Source organism: Mandrillus leucophaeus, unplaced genomic scaffold, assembly GCF_000951045.1.
Source record: "Mandrillus leucophaeus isolate KB7577 unplaced genomic scaffold, Mleu.le_1.0 Scaffold116, whole genome shotgun sequence".
Classification (NCBI taxonomy): Eukaryota; Metazoa; Chordata; class Mammalia; order Primates; family Cercopithecidae; genus Mandrillus; species Mandrillus leucophaeus.
Genome location: NW_012099876.1, coordinates 2,642,358 through 2,662,598, shown reverse-complemented (window position 1 = coordinate 2,662,598; position 20,241 = coordinate 2,642,358). Strand labels below are relative to the sequence as shown.

The 20,241-nt window shown below is 40.8% G+C and overlaps 1 protein-coding gene across 1 annotated transcript in view; it reads right to left on the bottom strand.

Moving 5' to 3' along the window:
- PLCB1 (phospholipase C, beta 1 (phosphoinositide-specific)) overlaps positions 1 to 20,241 on the bottom strand; it is a 765,482-nt gene that overhangs the window by 127,377 nt on the left and 617,864 nt on the right. The window contains exons 24-26 of the mRNA XM_011998595.1: positions 14,641 to 14,773; positions 11,365 to 11,418; positions 6,569 to 6,788 (exon numbers count right to left, since the gene is read on the bottom strand). Of these exons, the coding sequence (XP_011853985.1) occupies positions 6,569 to 6,788; positions 11,365 to 11,418; positions 14,641 to 14,773 (407 nt within the window). The remainder of the gene's footprint in view (positions 1 to 6,568; positions 6,789 to 11,364; positions 11,419 to 14,640; positions 14,774 to 20,241) is intronic.

Below are 20,241 nucleotides of genomic sequence, written 5' to 3'. Positions count from 1 at the left end.
GTGGTGGTGGCTCGTGCCTGTAATCCCAGCACTTTTGGGGACCGAGGTGGGCAGATCACTTGAACCCAGCAGTTCAATGTCAGCCTGCGTAGTGACCCCATCTCTAAAAAAAAAAAAAAAAAAAAATTAGCCAGGCCTAGTGGCATGCGACTATAGTTCCAGCTACACTGGAGACTGTGGCAGGATGATTGATTGAGCCTAGGAGGTCGAGACTGCAGTAAGCTGTGATCGTGCCACGGCACTCTAGCCTGAGCAAAAGAGCAAGACCCTGTCGGAAGGAAGGAAGGAAGGAAGGAAGGAATGAAGGAAGGAAGGAAGGAAGGAAGGAAGGAAGGAAGGAAGGAAATAAGGAAGGAAAGAAATAACTTCAATGGATGTAATGTCCATCCATTCATTTATCTGAGGTGTTTTCAGGATTTTATTGCATATCAAGAGAGATGGAAGACAGATAGACATAATCAGACCCACTGGCTTTGCCATTTGAAGAAAAGCTCCTTATGACGTATCTTTAGATACTATGTACTAAGGGATTTTTTGGTTTTGTTTTGTTTTGAGGGACAATACAAAAAAAAAAAAAACAAAAAAACAAAAAAACAAGTGAACAATATCTCTGCATCTTCTATAAAAACAAAGTTGAAGGCATTATCCCCTCTGCTGCTTGTATAAGATCCATGAAATTAAGTCTGTGGCAATTTAATACTAGGAAAATTCTTGTCTCTCTTGGAAGAATCAGCAAGTTTCCTTTAATCAGGTAAGGAGAATTATCAAACCCATATTCCTTTTCTCAGAAGCTAAGAACTGAATTCAGTGTTCAAGGACATTAAATGGTTGGTGCTGTCTGGTAGAAACAGAATGAGAACTACATATGTGATTCCCTTCATAGACGTAATTTCAAACTTTTAGTAGTCACTTCAAAAAGCAAAAAGGAATGAATGAAATTAATTTTAATATTATATTTTATTTAACTTAATATGCCCAAAATATCATTTCAACATGCAATTAAAATAAAATCAACAGATATATTCTAGATATTTTACATTCTTTTTTAAAAAAGTGAAGTCTTAGATATCTGGTGTGTATTTTATAGTTATATCTCACAAGCAACATTTCAAGGACTCGAGAGCCACCTATAGCTAGTGGCTCCCATATTGGGCAGCAGGTCTAGATAATTTGTCCAAAGCTCAGTCTATGCCTGTGTGCGGTTTCTCTTTCTATTTTCATGGGATTTTTACATACAAATCTTCTATGATGTTACTTCAATATTCTACTGGAAGTTTGCAGGATATGACTTATAAGTATATACAAAAATGAATAAACAAATATGTACAGTGAAAGCAAAATAAATCTTGTGGCCCCAAATCACTAAGCTAAAGGGAAAAGTCAAGCTGGGAATGGCTTAGGGCCAAACTGCCTCCCATTCTACTCAAAGTCACTCCTCTGCTCACTGAGATAAATGCATATCTGATTGTCTCCTTCGAAGAGGCTAATCGGAAACTTCAAAAGAATGCAACCATTTGTCTCTTATCTACCTATGACCTGGAAATCCCCTCCTAGCTTCCGGCTTCCGTCTTCCTGCCTTTGCTTTGAGTTGTCCCGCCTTTCCAGACAGAACCAGTGTTCATCTTGCATAGGTTGAGTGATGTCTCATGTCTCCCTAGAATGTATAAAACCAAACTGCTCTGACCACCTTGGGTACATGTCGTCTGGACCTCCTGAGGCTGTGTCACAGGCACACGTCCTGAACCTTGGAAAAATGAACTTACTAAATAAACTTGCTAAATTAACTGTCTCAGATTTTCGTGGTTCATAGTACATATGACTAAAGTAGAAACTCAGGAGAAGTTTTAGGCCAAGCTTTGCTTGAACTGTCTGTGTAACTACAGGTAAATGATAATACCGTTAGCTTTCAGCTTCCTCCTTGAACAAGTGACAAATATCACCTAGGTGGCCCTTAAGAAATGATGATTTTATTACTTTTTAAAGCCCAAGTATTAGGTTTTGATAGTGCTTTCAATTTAAGCATGTGTTAAATCATATGTCACAATATAAATCTAAAAAATGCATCTTATCTCTATGACTTGGCATCAAGAGAAGACTATTCAGTAAAGGAAGGATGTAATAGTTTGTCTTATACTTCGCTTATTGACAGGTCACTTACATGCTTACATAGTTTCAGGGTAATTTATAAAGTTTTCAGTCAAAGAATGAAATTATATTTCTCAGTGGCAATTATTATCAGTCAAGCTTTTGAGATAATCTTTACTGAGAAAGCTGATGACAATGATTCCAAAAAAGTTTTGAGTAAATGTACAACTAATTCTACATAAAATTTCCTAGAGTTGTGAAGATCATTGGATTATCTCTGGCAATACATTGTCCATTGGTTAGCCAACCTATGAAAAATGGGCTATCTGATAAGAGTAATTTATATACTATAGTATAGAAAATTAAGTGGAGTAATAATTTCAACTTAAAAGGCTTTTTTAAACTTCTCTTGATGCTACAATTCATTAAAATGCTATATATATATATATATATATATATATGGAACTAAGGGATTCTTTTGCTTTTGAAAGTTATAAATCTTCTAAATGATACACCTTTATTAAAACCACAAATAACATTTTATTTTAAACATAAATATTATTTTAAAATTTTATTTTTAAAATGTTATGAGTTGATGTTTAAAAAGACTTAAGAACAATGTCTTACACAATGCTGTTAGTGCTTAATAACTGAAATTAAAACTATTCTTGACAGCTAAATAAGCCCCGAGGAAGACAAGAACTGTCTGTGCCCTAAAAAGATAACAAAATGTAAAGTCACTGCATTTACTTCCATTTCCCTAATTATTCAACTTTGAAGAAAACATTTTAATGTAAAAATTAACACTGTTGATTAGGGAACTTCATGCTGTGAAACATTATTTATTGTCAAGAAGTTCATACTATATACCTGCAAAAGATGTTCAAAGAAATTTCAGGAATCTAAATTTAGAAGAGAAATCTCATAACATTTGGGATAGTTAATGAGGGAATTTATTTGGACATAGTTATTTCATGCATCTGTTTGTTTTGTTGTGTAGAGATAGAAGATTATAAGTATAGGGACCAGAAGCAGTCACTGGTCTACAGAGATGCAGATTCCAGATCTGCTATGTCATCGGACACAAGCAGTATCTCAGGGGGCAACATGCCATGACCTCACTGTCACTACAGCCTTTTGTGTTGCATGTGCCCCTGGCCAGGTTACTTGGCCTTGCTGAGTTTTAGGTCCTCTCTTATCCAATGTGGGTGATGCCTGTACCTACTTCACAGTGCTGCTGTGGGCAATATATGGAATAGTACATAGAAGTGGTTAGCACATGTACTGGGTTAAATAACATCCCTGTAAACTTCAGGTTCTGCCCAGAACCTCTCAGTCTGTGATCTAACTTGGAAAGAGGTTGTTGCAAATGTAATAGAATGAGGTCATAGTGGATTAGGGTGGACCTGAATCTAATGCCTGGTGTCTGTCATTAGAAGAGGGAAATTTGCACCAAGACACACCTACGCAGGGAGAATTCATGTGATAATGGAGGTACAGACTGGAGTGATGTATCTGTCAGCTAAGGAATGCCAAAGATTGCCAGCAACCACCAGAAGTTAGAACAAACAAACAAACAAAAAAGATTCCTCCCCTAGACTTTTCAGAGATCGCATAGTCCACTGACACCTTGATTTTGTTTTTTTGCTTTGTTTTGTTTTGCTTTGTTTTCTTTTGTCTTGTCTTGAGACAGAGTCCTTCTCTGTTGTCCAGGCTGGAGTGCAGTGGCACCATCTCGGCTCACTGCAACCTCCATCTCCTGGTTCAAGCAATCCTCCTATCTCAGTCTGCTGAGTAGCTGGGATTACAGGTGTGTGCCACCATGCCTGGCTAAGTTTTGTATTTTTAGTAGAGACAGGGTTTCACCATGTTGCCCAGGCTGGTCTCAAACTCCTGGCCTCAAGTGATCTTCCCACCTTAGCCTCCCAAAGTGCTGGGATTACAGGCATGAGCCACCATGCCCAGCCGACACCTTGATTTTTGAATTCCTAGCCTCCAAAACTGTGAGAAAATACATTTTTATTGTTTTAAGCCATCCAGTTTGCTGTACTTTTTACAGCAACCCTAGGAAACTGATATGACACATATGCCCAGCACTTCGTTGACACTCAATGAAATGCTATTCTAGGACTGAGAACAGTCCTTGACAGGGTATAAGAGAGGAAACCCCCTGTGGTCCACCAGACCCCGTGTCCACAAAGTCCCGTGATAAGCTATGATGAGCAGTCCACATGTGGGGTTCTGAGAGCACGTGACACTCTGAAATCCACACGGCATCCTCACATTTGGAAGCAGGTCTCTGTTGGAGTGAACCTGCATTGTTCACACAAGAGTCTTGCAATTGAAGAAGGGCCCTGAGCCCAGAGAATCCCAGCTGCCCTATGTCATCATGGTGGGAACTAAGCAGAAGGTACAGGTTTTTGTGTGAAGTGCTTGGAGATGGCAGCTGGGAAGGGAGGTAGGGATTAGACCAAAGAAGGCCTTTCAGCCACCCTTCAATTTCTAGGATGCTCCTGAACGATTATAGACCAGGGCCCATCAGTGGAAAGTCTGTGGACCAACAGCATCAGCAAACCTTACGAGCTCGTTAGAGCTCAGAAGCTCAGTCCCTATGGAAGGAGGCCCCTGAGGCAGAAACTCTAGGGTCAGGCCCAAGGGTCTGTGTTTAGCAAATATGCACACTGAAATTTGAGATGCACTGATGTAGTCTAGATAATGGAGTGTCATGAACATATTTGGTGTGGGTAACACCATGAGTTTCATTCTCTAAAGGACACCTGGGAATTGCAGAGACATACAAGCAGGCTACTCTCTTCAGGCCTCTGACCCCATACCTTACGCTTTTTTAAAAAACAAATCAAGAATTCATCCCCTTCTCTCCATGTCTACCACCTTCATCCTAGACCAAACCACCATCGTTACTCAGCTGGACTCATGAAAAAGTTTCCTAACTGGTCTCCCGCTTTCACTCTGAGCCCTTGATCCTCACTATTCAGAGTGTTGTCTATGGAACTGCAGAATCAGCATCACCTGGTGCTGCTCAGGCCCCAGTTCAGACATGGAGTCAGAACCTGCACCCAACAAGATCCCGGTGACTCATATCCATTTGAGATGCACAGCTCAAGGGTCTTCCACACAGCAACTAGATTCATTTCTCCGAGACTCTCAAATTTCACCATATCAATTTCTTTCTTCAGTAGCATCTTATTGCACATTCAATACATTTTGAACTGTCGCTTGCTTCAGCTCTAAAGAACCTAGCAGTGGGATTCCTTCCTGTTTCTCTGATCTCATCCTGTTTCACTCCTGTCATGGTTTACTATGTTTCACCCACTTTGCCAGCTTTACTGTTCCTGGAACAAGCTCATTGTTTTTCCTGCCTGAGGGCCTTTGCACCTGCTGTTTCCTCAGCCTGGAATAAGTCTCCCTAGTTCTTTGCATAGCTGACCAGGCCTTATTCTTTCTGTGCCACCTTATTGCAGATCAGCATGTCAGAAGGGATCACCCATCTCTAGTCATTCTCTATCCCACGGTCCTGTTTATTTCTTTCCTTAATAGTACTCATCATAGCGCGAGATGATGCTGTGTGTTTGTTGTTTATTGTTTACATTGCCCACATTACCACGTTAGCTATTTGAGATGATTGGGTAGGTCATGTTTATTGCTGTGTCCCCAGGGCACGGTAGGCACTCAATAAATATTAATTGAGTGAATGTGTGAGAGATGCTTCTCATCATCAAGGTTTGGGTACATGGGGCTGTGGGAACCCAGGCCCAAACATAAGAGTCACCTGTGTAAGGCATTATACATTTCAGACAGGGTAGCAAAGGATAGTCAGCTTCTCTTTTCTATAAGACCAGTTGTGGCCAGGTGCGGTGGCTCATGTCTGTAATCCCAGCACTTTGGGAGGCTGAGGCAGGCAGATCACTTGAGGCCAGGAGTTCAAGACCAGCTGGGCCACCTGGTGAAACCCCATCTCTACTAAAAATACAAAAATTAGCCAGGTGTGGTGGCGTAATCCCAGCTTCTTGGAAGGCTGAGGCACAAGAATCACTTAAACTCTGGAGGCAGAAGTTGCAGTGAGCCGAGATGATGTCACTGCACTCCAGTCTGGGTGGCAGGGCAAGACTCTGTCTCCAAAAGAAAAAAACAGCTGCCTCTCCACATAGGTTCTAGGTACCCAAGGCAAAAATCTCATACTCATGGCAGCTGTAATACAGGTAATTAGTTAATTGGAATTGGGATCACCGGCTAGACTCACGGGAGGACTTCCTGCATTTTTATTCTCAGAATTTGGTCAAATAAAAAAATTCAATCCACAAGCAAATTTGGGCTAAGGTACCTCAAAAGCTGTGGAGAACGGAGGAGGTTAGGTGGCCTTCTTGCCGTGGTCCAGGTCCAAAAACATGATATAAAACATTAAAAATCCATGTTAACGACTCTTCATGCTATGAAACAAACTAAAATTATTCATTGAACTTACTTTTTCTTACTGTCCTTTTTGGCAGACTTTTCCAAAGCTGCTCTCCTTCTCAAGTAGTCATTCTGAATTTCATTATACTTGGTAGTGTGTTCTTTGATAAGGTCAGTGGTTTTCTTGTGGTGTCTCTTAACCAGGTCTTTCATTTCTTTGTAGTGCTTCTTTTGAAGTTTCACAAACGATTTCTGTTGCTTTAGCTCTTCGATAGTCTGTGCTTCCACTTCTGCAACAAATGAATATGAAAGCTAAGGGAATGGGAGGGCTCAACGTCCAGATGGAAAGAGGAGTGGCCACCTTGTTAGGAGGAAACGTTTGATCTTGCTCAGCTGGAGTTTAAGAGCAACGCTTGATGTCAGCTCTATCTGGGTTCCAGTCTGACTCTATCACTTGCTAACTTTGAGACTATGTTATTAAACTTCTCAGAAACCCGATTGCTTCATTTGAATATATATATTTTTAGTTTGGGTTCCCTAGAAGCAGAATGCGAGATGGGGATTCAGGTGCACACACTTTACTGAGGGACTCTCAGAGTAGGGGAGCCAGGGAAACAGACGGGGCTGGGGAAGGAGCTGAGCAAGGGTGTGGTCTCAGAAGGATGGAGTCTGGTCTCTGCCTGATCCCATGGGGGAGTGCTGGAGTGTGAGTTGTACCACTGAGCTGGTTTCATCTTGAGGCAAGAAGGTGAGTTTCTTGCATGTTTGGGTCATTCAGTGCATGGAGGCATAACCATCTGGAGAGGGGGCTTCCTTTTGGTTGAGGGCAATTTTGCAGAGAAGGACAAGTTATGAGCTGTTAGCAGCCAACTCTCACCACCAGCCAGGAGACGGGTACACCAGCTGTACAAGGAATCTGGGCAGGGCACCAACAGCATTGCTAGAAGGATTATAATACTTCTATAACTTTACAGGGTTGTTAAGATGATGAAATAAAAGAACTCACAGAAAGTATTTAACCCAGTTTCTGGCACTGTGCCTGTGGAGGCTTAGAAAATAACTGTGCAGGTTCTACAGCACCGTTTCTAAAGGTACCATTTATAGTATAAACATCATAAGTTTGTACATTTATCATAAAAGCATATAGCAGTAAAGTGTCTGAGGGAAGATCTCTTATAATTTGCACAAAGTCACCAGAGGCTTACTAGCGGGCCACATTACTATATTATTTTTATTATTATTTTCTTTTTTGAGACAGTCTTGCTCTGCTGCGCAGGCTGGAGTGCAGTGGCACGATCTCAGCTCACTGCAACCTTCACCTCCCGGGTTCAAGTGATTCTCACGTCTCAGCCTCCCAGGTAACTGGGATTACAAGCATGCACCAACACGCCCGGCTAATTAGTTTCTATTTTTTGTAGAGATGGGGTTTTGCCATGTTGGCCAGTCTGGTCTCAAACTCCCAGCCTCAAGTGATCCGCCCTCCTTGGCTTCCCAAAGTGCTGGGATTTCCAGGCATGAGTCATCATGCCTGGCTGCTTTTTTTATCCCATGCTGAGAAAACTTTTAAAGTGATAGGGCCTGACCTTAAAACATCCTGGGCCGGGCACAGTGTCTCATACGTGTACTCCCAGCACTTTGGGAGGCCCAGGCAGGTGGATCACCTGAGGTCAGGAATTCGAGACTAGCCTGGCCAACATGGTGAAACCCTGTCTCTACTAAAAATACAAAAATTAGGCCAGGTGCGGTGGCTCACGCCTGTAATCCCAACAATTTGGGACGCCAAGGTGGGTGAATCATCTGAGGTCAGGAGTTCGAGACCAGCCTGACCAACATGGCAAAACTTCCATCTCTACCAAAAACACAAAAATTAGCTGGGCATGGGGGCACATGCCGATAATCCCAGCCACTCCGAAAGGCTGAGGCAGGAGAATCGCTTGAACCTGGGAAGCAGAGGTTGCAGTGAGCCAAGATCGCGCCACTGCACTCCAGCCTGGGCGGCAGAGTGAGACTCTGTCTCTAAATAAATAAATAAATACATGAAAAATAAAAATGCACAAATTAGCCGGGCGTGGTGGCAGGCGCCTGTAATCTCAGCTACTCGGGACAATCACTTGAACCCAGGAGACGGAGGTTGCAATGAGCTGAGATCACACAATTGCACTCCAGCCTGGGTGACACAGTGAGACTCTGTCTCAAAACAAAACAAAACAAATCTGTATTTTACTGATATATTCAATCAATTCTAGAATGTGCATTTAAAAAATATGGTAACATTTCTGAAATCAAGATGCATCTTATGGTTGGTGGGGTATTACGGTGGGTCAGTGCTTTTCTTTTTTAGCAACACATGAGCATAGAACGCTTTACAACTGATGGTATCTTAACTTCGGTGAATTGTCATTTATATGGACCTAGATCAAGTCATAGTTCACGTTTCCATGCTTTGAATTGAATGTCCTGCTTCCGGGAACAAAAAATGTCACCATAAATATTTAAAACTATCAAGTGATTCAGAAATAATATATGCTGTGAGTAACAAGAGACCTGAATAGAAAATTAGATGTCTAGTGAATAAACGTTGGAACTAGAATAATAATTGATGCTATTAAATGTTAAGGTCTTTAAGCAATAGAAATATGTTTCCTTTTCTAATACTGTGTCTATTCTCCTGACATTCAATTTCTTTTGAGAATGAGGCCATGGAGAAAACCAGGTACATTTATTTAATGGTTTCCCTCAGGCCCAAATTGACTCATTATGGTTGCATAATAAGTTATTACATTAAGAATTTATAATCCCAAGGAATTGCTGCATTCTTGGTGGCAGATGCAATTCTATTTCTTTAAAAGTGGTTTACAGCATATCAGCTTTAGGCAGTTTGGAAATAAGGCTCTAGATGTTCTTACCTATGATTAGAAATAAAGCCACATAAACTATTATTTTTAAAAAGTCTGTAGACGAGAGGCTGTTCCTTAGAATATGCTCTTAAGTATAAAGGTAATGCCCACTTATATAAAGACATAAATATCATTTATAAAGAAGCCACCAAGATATAATCACAGCTAATGTATTGGTACAGACCATTGCCTTTTGTCCATTCATTTACATTCTTTTAAATAACATTAAAATCATGTTCTAGGAACATTTCTGTCTCTTGTTGTATGCATTAATATGGTATTGTTTCCCATGAAACTAAATCTTTTTTTTTTTTTTTTTTTGAGACAGAATTTCATGCTTGTTGCCCAGGCTAGAGTGCAATGGCGCGATCTTGGCTCACCGCAACCTCCGCCTCCTGGGTTCAAGCGAATTTCCTGCCTCAGTCTCCTGAGTAGCTGGGATTATAGGTGCACACCACCACAGCAGCTAATTTTGTATTTTTTAGTAGAGATAGGGTTTCTCCATGTTGGTCAGGCTGGTCTCGAACTCCTGACCTCAGGTGATCCACCCCCTTGGCCTCCACAAGTACTGGGAATACAGGCATGAGCCACCATGCCCAGCCTAGAACTAAATCTTTTAAAAACATGTTTTGTTGGGAGGGGTGTGGTGGCTCACGCCTGTAATCCCAAAACTTTGGGAGGCTGAGGCAGGTGGATCACCTGAGGTCAGGAGTTCGAGACCAGCCTGGCCAACATGGCAAATCACCATCTCTACTAAAAATACAAAATTCGCCAGGCGTGGTGGCGCATGCTTGTAATCCCAGCTATTTGGGAGGCTGAGGCAGGAGAATCGCTTGACCCCGAGAGGTGGAGGTTGCCGTTAGCCTAGATTGCGCCACTGCACTCCAGCCTGGGTGACTTCATCTCAAAAACCAAACCAAACTATATTTTCTTTTAATACTTTCCTCAAGTAATTTTTCTATGCACATTTTATGCATTTCTTGATGAAATACAAATACATACATCAAAGTGCATAAATCATAAATGTATAGCCTTGTAAATTTTTCCACAGTCAATGTGCTTCAATATCCATCACTCAGGTCAAAATCAGAAGTTTGCCAGCATCCCAAAAGTCTTCCTTTTTGGTTCCTGTCTCCCACCAAGTATAATCCAAATCCAGGTTTCTATAGCATGAATTAGTTTTGTCCTTGAAGTTAGTGTATATGGAATCCTACAGAACATGCTCTTTTGTGTCTGGCTTTTCTCCTCAACATTATGCTTAAGTTTTATCCAGGTTGTGTGTGACTTGAGTTTATTTATTCCTGCAGCTGCCTCCTGTTCTATGCTAGGAATTTATCACAATTTATTTACCTACCTTACTGCTGATGGACATTGGGTCGTTTCTAGATTTGGCCCTTACCAGTGGTGCTGCTTTTGATGAACATGTGTGTACATTTCTGTTGTATATTGAGCTGAGTATTATAAACATTTTTAACATTCCACTACCTACTGCTAATTGTCCTGCACAAAGCTTATACCAATTTTAGTTCCACTAGTTTATGTGAGTAACCAAATACAAAATAATTCCAAACGGTATCACAGTTCTGAAAGACTGTGCATTTTATGCTCACAAATGGATATTCTTCATATCTAAAATATAGTTTATTGTTGGCAATTTGGAAAGACAGGCATTCTTGCTCACTGGGTTACATTTCCAGCATGAAACTATTCTTTGATGCTGAAATAGCTATCTTGTGAAACTACATTATTTTTATGCCAGTAGGGTTCTAGCTACAAAGTATGGTTACTTCTCTGTGATGATATCATACCACGTAGACTAAACTAAAAGTGTACGTCTGTAGATGTTTTAGAAGAAGAAATATTAATGACGTTATTTTTCAGATATGAATGGAAATTTCCTCTCCTCTAAATACTTCCACTGTGTAATACTCAGCTGCTGAATTCCATGGGGGGAAAGGGTGGCATTTACCTGTTAAGACACTCTGAATAAGATCTTCTGTTTTGGCAGGTGCCTTTACAGAACCTGTAATATAAAAGATAAAATAAATAGCCTCTTCAGCTTTTTAAATTGTATTCTTCCTATAAACAAACAAGCAAACAAACATATTCGGGCCTTGAATCTAAATCTCTTTTCAGAGAAATGACAAATTGTGTGAGAAAATTCTTTATAAAAATTATGCTTAAAAAGTCTTTATTTGCAGCTTTGAGACAAACCTAATTAAATGTAACATTAGGCCAGGTGCAGTGGCTCATTCCTGTAATCCCGGCACTTTTGGAGGCTGAGGCAGGTGGATCACTTGAAGTCAGGAGTTCAAGACCAGCCTGGACAATATGGGAAAACCCTGTCTCTACTAAATATACAAAAATCAGCAGAGCATGGTGGCAGGTAGTTGTAATCCCAGCGAGTTGGTTGGTTGAAGCAGGAGAATCACTTGAAGCCAGGAGGTGGAGGTTGCAGTGGACTGAGATCATGCCACTGCACTCCAGCCTATGTGACAGAGTGAGTGAAAGTCTGTCTCAAAAAAAAAAAAAAAAAAAAAAAGTGGTGATATTATATGTCCCATTTATAATGAGAGAAAAGAGAAAAGACATCCACCTGGAAGCAAAACAAATTCAGTTTAGGCAATGCTATTGCCACCTTCTGGCAAAATCAGGAATGACAAGTGGCCTTTTAGAAGTCAAATGTTGGGAGGCCAAGGCCGGTGGATCACCTGAGGTCAGGAGTTCGAGACCAGCCTGACCAACGTGGCGAAATCCCATCTCTACTAAAAATACAAAATTAGCTGGGTGTGGTGGTGCATGCATGTAATCCCAGCTACTCGGGAGGCTGAGGCGGGAGAATCGCTTGAACCCAGGAGGCAGAGGTTGCAGTGAACCAAGATCACACCACTGCACTCCAGCTTGGGCAACAAGAGCCAAACTCCATCCCAAAATAAAATAAAGTAAAATATAAAAGTCAAATATTGACCACTAGGCAGTAATAACTGTTACAGGAAAGATTCATTGGTGAATGTTAAAATCAGTAAGTAAAAGTTTAAGGAAGAACAGGATATTTGCATAGTCTCAAAGTAGCTCTCCCAATATATCTAACAGGGGAAAATAAATAACTTTCAGTGGAGAAACCACCTTAACCAAGTGATCCCACATCATCAGTGATGAGACCCAGCAACAACATATATCCGTGATGTGATGCACTGAGAAGGACGAGTATCACTTGCGTGGTGCTCTTGTCAAAATGCATGCCCTCAACCTAATCATGGCGAAACATTGGACCAACCCAGACTGAGGGACGTTCTACAAAATAACTGACTAGAGTTCTTCCAAAGTACCAAGGTTATGAAAGACAGGAAAGACTGCGGGACTGCCAGAGATGAAAGGAGACGAAAGAACCATGACAATAACATACAATGTGGGATCCTGCGTTGGAATCTCGAACAGTAAAAGGACATTAGCGGAAAGCAAGTTAGTCCAAATAAAGTGTGCGGTTCAGGTCAGAGTATCGTGCCAATGTTAGTTTCCTGGTTTTGATGATTGCCCCATGATCCCATGAGATGTTAACGTTAGGGGAAGAGGAGGCTATTTTTGAATGTATTCTGTGCCATTTAAAAAATGTTTTCCGTAAGTTAAATTATTCCAAAATATCAAGTTAAAAAAGTTAAATGTGAAAATGCTAAATTCTCTTTTACTTTCAGGAACACATGACTATTTACTCACACATTTAAATGATGGATTTATATTTCAGAAGCACTCAAGATGTTTGTATTTGGTATATAAAACTCTTTATTTGAAAATTTACTTCTTGTTCATAATTAAGTCATCTTCTCACTATTATTGACTTTGGCAACTTTTTTTTTTTTTTGAGATGGAGCCTCGTTCTGTCACTCAGGCTAGAGTGCAGTGGTGCAATCTCAGCTTACTGCAACCTCCACCTCCTAGGTTCAAGCGATTCTCCTGCTTCAGCCTCCTGAGTTGCTGGAACTACAGGCATGCACCACCATGCCAGGCTAACTTATGTATTTTTAGTAGAGATGGGGGTTTCACCATGTTGGCCAGGTTGGTCTTGAACTGCTGACCTCAAGTGATCTGCCTGTCTCAACCTTCCAAAGTACTGGAATTACAGGCATGAGCCACCATGCCTCGCCAGCAACCTTTTAAAAAGCAGTTCAAGCATGTCTGATACAAATTAAATATAATTCCTTTTCTTTTTTTATTTCTCATTCTCCCCAATGAGAAATACCCTTCCACCCTAAATGAAAGATCTGGATCTACTGGCGCTCTGACCTAGTATGACAAAGAAAGGAGCTCCTTTCCACACCTTCATAGAAGGAAATTCTGTTCCCTTTTGTTTACTTTATTAAACCAATTCAACAAGAAATTATCAGGTACATGCTATTCTCCAGCACTGTGTGATGTACAGAGGAGGCACCAAACTGAAGTCTACCTAGGAGGCCTCCCATTTACTGGAGTAAACAGGACATACACACAAGGAATAGTTACAGAAAGCTGCATAAGATTAAATGTCAAAGTTAGCTGCATAGAAATCAAAGGATTTTTTTTTTGAGAAATGAGACATGAATGCGGCTTTGGTTGGAACATAGGAGCTAAAAGCAAGAATGTTAGTATCATCGGGAACTGTGTCAGGCCTAAGTTCACTCTTCCCTGGCTCTGTGGCCTTCAATAAGTACTTTATTACTTGAAAATGTCAGCTTATTCATCTGCACAATAGGGACAATAGTAGAATCTACTCTCTGGGCCTGGTATGGCGAGGGGCGGGAGCAGGAATTGAAATGATCCATATGAAAGGCTTAGCAATGTGTCCAGCACATAGCAGACACTCAAGGATGTTGAAAAGAAAGTTGGAGAAAGAGGGAAAGGAGCCCTTGGCACAGAATTAATGAAGCAGGCCTAAGAATGCACTTCTAAGGCATGGTTGTTTATAAGCTGCTTGGAGAACTCTTCTCAAACCGTGCCAGTAGATGGGTTATAATTCATCACTAAAAAAGGACACAGGAAATCTGGGTGATTTTTTTGTTGTGGTTTAATAAGTTATCTGTAGAGCCAGATGAGCACATATGAATCTCTTCTGGCCTTCATTCATCAATTGCACATTGTCGGAGCACCTCCTAAGTCCACACATCTTTCCCCACTTAATGCTTTAGCTACCCACATCACAGCGCCTCCTTCAGTCGCACTAATGAACTGAAGGATCTTGCTCACGTTGTCCAGCTCTTTCCAGATGGCTTACCTGGAGCTGGCTGGCTGTGGAGAGCCTGGGAGGGTGGCTTGGGTGTCAGGGATGTAGTGTGATTCACCCCGTTTTCTGCTGGAGTTGTTCTCACTTCACTTGGAGTCTCTGATGGTGTTTCTCCAGGATCAGCCTAAAATTAAAAATATCCTTTCATTTTCCACATTTCTTTTTACTCTTTTCTTGCCTTCCTAAACCGACAAGGCTACATTTTGCAGCATCTTCACAATTCTTTTGGAGTTGGAAATATCAAATTTGATACTGCCTGGAAAGCAGGGTTTAAACAGCATAGTGTTGAGCCATGACTATGGGAGGTTAATTGTATTAAAGTCTCCAATTTTTACACCAACCTATGTCTATGCCTGTTTGTGGTGCCCTTCCACACTGACTCTGTACTAGACCATGTGATAGGCTTTGGTCCATCAGAGAGTAGCAAACTTGATACAAAAGGCCCTCGCAAATTTTTCCACTGTTTCTCAGGGCCCTATTATAGCAATGGAGAATGAGAGGTCTGAGTCATCCTGGTCTCTCATCCAGCTCTTCTGGAGGAGAGCTGAGTCATCTTGGTCAAGGATGTCCTGGACCAGCCAGTCCCCAGCTGAGCACACACACTTGAGTGAGCCCAGCTGAGATGAGCTGAGTCTATGAGTCTGGTCTGGATCTGCAGACCTGCCCAGCTGACCAGATAATGCATGAAAAATAATAACCAGTTGATGTTATAAGCCGCCAAGTTTGGGGTTGTTTTATAGAACGAGCTAATTGATATGATGGATAAGAACATACATTTTGGAGCACAGCTTGCTTGGGTTCAGATTCCGGCCCTGCAATTTACCAACAGTGTGATTTTGGATGGTTCACTTAACACTCTGTGCTTCAGTTTCTTTATCCTTATAGATGAAGACATGTGTGTACTGGGAATCATAATATTATCTTGTTAGATTGTTTAGATGATTAAATAAGTTAATACTTACAAAGTGCTTGGAATTGTTTCTGGCATAGAGTAAATATGTGGATGTTAAATAATGTGAAAGTTGTCAGAATCCAAATGGAGTCCCTTATATTAAAACAACAACAACAACCCAACAAACCCTGACAAAAAGAGCCAGGGAATGTCATAAAGAGAAGGTTCTCACTCATAAATGCCTGATAAGAAAAACTCTCACAAAAGACTCTGCAAAAACCATCACCTTGTACAAAGGCCATAACAACTTTACACAAAAAATACTTCTGTGAGGACACCTGCCCAGCAACTCCCTGTCCAGCCTCGGACTGATGTCACTCTTGTTATTGATCCTTGTAGCCAAGCATAATCATCTCAAAACAATTATGTAATCCTCCTCATTTATCCTCTAAAAACCTTTGTCTTCCTTCCCTCCCTGACTATGCACATAATTTAGTACGTCCTATTCTTAAATAATATCATTTTCTTTTAGAGGGCATCTCTGTTTGTTATTTATGTTGACATAAAACAAATAAAATATTTAAGCTTGTGGAATACTACCAATGAATAATAATAATAAATGCATTGAAACATTTCCCTCCAGCAGCTAATTCAACATACCTTATACAGAGTAAACAGTTTAAAAATGTTTGCTGAATAAATGCTGATCCTTATAAAATAACTGCCTACATATACTCTTTTAATGTTGCTTTTCAATGTGCCAGATTCTCTGTAACTCTTCATCAGAATTGCCTTCCAAGTCCCTGGCAGGTTTTACTGACAATGAGGCTATCCCAATGTTCTACTTTGTAGCACATTTTAAAAATACATTAGGAAATACATTTTTCCAGAAGCCGTTTGGAGCCCAACACTGTGACATTTTGGCATGTCATTAGAGATGAAAAATTGTCCTATAATAACATTTTTATAAAAAGTAAGATAAGAGTGAAAATAGTGACACTGATTGTTACCAGTGGCTTTTAATCTGTTCCCCAAATTATCTTTAAAGCATCTTCCAAAACTGCATTAAGTGATGGCAGAACTTATTTTAATTCAACAGATCATCCCTGCTTGTTTACTACAGCCTGCTGAGTGCTGGAAGAGCCCTTAGTAGCAGTGGCTGGACATCAATTAGGGCAGACAGGAGCCTAAACAAGTAACCGGGGCAGCCTGTATAGGTCACTATGACAGAATCTTTCTTTTGAAAAATGACTGCTTCTGATGGGTAAGTGCCAGTATGGTCACACTATCTAGTTACATCCATCAGAAAAATTCTCCCTAGAATTATATGCAAAGGGACTGGATTGTGTGTTTTGTTCAGCAAGGCATTGCAAACTGGAAACTCATGGTCCCAATGGGATACATGGATGCATTTTCTTTGGCTCATCCAATGTTGTCAAATCTTTTAATTAAGGTGATTTTATACTGAAACAATGGATTTCTTGCTTCCCTTGAAAAACTAGATTTGACTACCTGGGGCCTATACACCCACAGTGGGTGGTTCTTTGTCTTAAATATAGCAGCAGTAACGCTTTCCTGGCCTCCCAGCTGAAGAGGGTGCCCTTGGTTACCAAACTCAGCTGCTTTAGAAAGCAGATAGGAAGATGTCCCTGTTTCATGGGGATCTGACCTTCCCCATTATATCCAAGTCGGTTTCTAAAACCATGTGGCGAATGAACCAGATTCTTCCCAATGTGACAGTTCACTAAAATTAGCCCTCTGAAAAAGGATAGAAAAAAAGAAAATTTTGATGGAGGAAAGAATGGAAGTTAGGGAAAACCAGCTTCTGTGAAAGTAATAATGGTGGCTTTTTTTTTTTTTTTTTTGGCAACTAAAATTAGTGTCTTGAGGTGTTAGGCTGGAGGTGCATTCAAACTGGATCCAACAAGTTTATTTTTAGCTTTGTATTGAGTTTTCAGATACTCCATGTAGCTGTACGCCCTTGGGAAACCAAGTTCAATTGTCAATTTGAGTCAAATAAAGGAAAAAATACATCTCTGCTTATCAAGGGCATGTGAGACAAAGCCTCCACCTTCCAAAAATGGACGTAAAATATAAAATCAAAGATATTTTTAAAAGCGGATAAATGTTAAGTAAACATTCAGGCAAATACTTTCTGGTTGCAGTTGGGGATGAAGGGGTCACCAAGGGTTGGTGCTGGACTTTGAAGTAGGCGTTGGAGAAATACTTAGTCCAGGTGTCACACCTGGAGATGTCTCTATGTAGAGTAGACTGTGTCACTCTAGGGACACAATCCCTAAGGATACTATTCACACTGCAGAGTAATAGGCAGTTAATGGAAGTGATAGAAACCAGTGAAGTGGACTGGATTTAACGCAATAGGGCAAAGTGAGGTCATGTCCAGAGCAGGAGAGAGACAGCCCGTAAATGGGGCAGTTGCTGCTGTTCATTTTTCGCCTATTGCTGCCCAGGTTTTGAGAAAAATGGAAAAACTAAATTTTTGAGTGAACTCTCCCAGTTTCCAGTCACTGAGAGGCCAAACAGAGAACATCTTCAGACTGCATCTGGCCCAGAAGCTGCCAATCTGTACCCTCTGCCAGGAGGAGCAGAGTTTGCCTGGGACTCTGAGACGGTGCAAGAGTGAGCCATGCATCCTTAGCAATGCTGAAGGGACAGGGCTGGGCTGGGAACTCAGTGGGCCAGGAGCCAACTAGTCTGCAGCCCACAACTCCTTACCTTCTCACCCCAGTGCCCAAGCAAAGGCATAGAGAAGAGGGTCAGTAATGAGAACATTAAACACTGGGCTAAGGAATTTGGAGATCCTTGCATAGACTGACTCTTGCCAGGGACCTCGTATGATTTTCTAGAGACAAATGTTATATACAAGTTAAGTCAGTGGTCCCCAGCCTTTCTGGCACCAAGGACCAGTTTCATGGAAGATAATTTTTTCATGGACCAGGGGGAGAGGAGGTTACTGGGGGGATGGTTTCAGTATGATTCAAGTGCGTTGTATTTATTGTGTACTTTATTTCTATTATTATTGTTACATTGTAATATATAATGAAATAATTACACAACTCACCATAATGTAGAATCAGTGGGAGCCCTGAACTTGTTTTCTTGCAACTAGATGGTCCCATTTGGGGGTGATGGGAAACAGTAACAGATCATCATGCATTAGATTTTCATAAGGAGTGTGCAACCTAGATCCCTCGCATGTGCAGTTCACAATACGGTTTACAGTCCTATAAGAATTGAATGCCGCTACTGATCTGACAGGAGGCAGAGCTCAGGGGGTAATTTGAGCGATGGGGAGCAGCTACAAGTACAGATGAAGCTTTGCTTGCTTGCCCACCTGCCACTTCCTGCTGTGCAGCCCAGTTCCTAACAGGCTATGGACCAGTGCTGGTTGGGGACGCCTGAGTTAAGTAAGATTCTTTAATAACAAATGTATGTGACTGATGTTTAAACTTTTTTGCTAATGGCTGTAGATAAACTTTTTTTTTTTTTTTTTGAGATGGAATCTCACTCTGTCACCCAGACTGGAGTGCAGTAGTGCAATCTTGGTTCACTGCAACCTCCACCTCCTGGGTTCAAGTGATTCTCCTGCCTCAGCCTCCTGGGTAGCTGGGATTACAGGCATGCACCACCATGCCCAGCTAATTTTTGTATTTTTAGTAGAGATGGGGTTTCACCATGTTGGCCAGGCTGGTCTTGAACTCTGGACCTCAAGGGATCCGCCTGCCTCGGCCTCCCAAAGTGCTGGATTACAGATGTGAGCCACCTCGCCTGGCCCATAGATACAAATTTTAATTGACTACATTTACCGAATGGACACTGCGATTAGAAGTGGCTGTAGGTCATCCTGGGTTAGATACTGTTATATACAATAGCTCTTTCACAGCCAGTCAGTGTAGGCAACACTCACAGCACCATAACATAGCAAAAAAATCGGAATTGTTATTAGAAGTCTTTACCAAAAACTTCATTAAAAGTCATGTAACTTGCCAGAGGTCACGCAGGAAACGGTGAGCAAGTATTTGAATATGTACTACATGGTAAAGATTAAATTTCTCTACTGCATCAGTCCACTCTATGATAACAGCAGCTTAAGGAACCGTAATAATAACTTGCTGCTGAGTTAGAGATGTATACATGTAAACATAATTCTCAAAGAACTACCCTGTTGCACTAAAAAGGCATCTGTATATACAAAGTTAAATAAGTTAAGCAAAACAATGGCTGAAAAATGAAGAAAAGCACCTATAGGAGTACAATACTAAAATTGAACTTTCTGATATTATGATTGAAAGATCAAATAATTCCCACTATACGAATCTGTAAGCCAGAGGGCAAAAACCAAATTCCTTATCCCACTCAAGAGAATCAGCAGAAGGCAATACTTTATTTCTCCCCCATTATTTGTTTTCATGAGTGAATAAAAATCTGGTACTGGAAATTGTGATAGAAACGGAACCTAGAAATGTCAGTTTTCTTAATTTGGATCAAAGACTTAAATTCCAATTAAGCAAATATCAAGGAAAGAAGGTTCAGAAGGTAGTAGTACTTTAGTTGCATTAGCTAGATTTTGCTCAGGTGGGTAGCAAAAAAAAAAAAAAAAAAAAAAAAGTGCAGAATGAACCACAGAAGTAAGTTCCTGCCCTCTAGTGGCTAAATGAAATCATTGCAATATCTTTTTC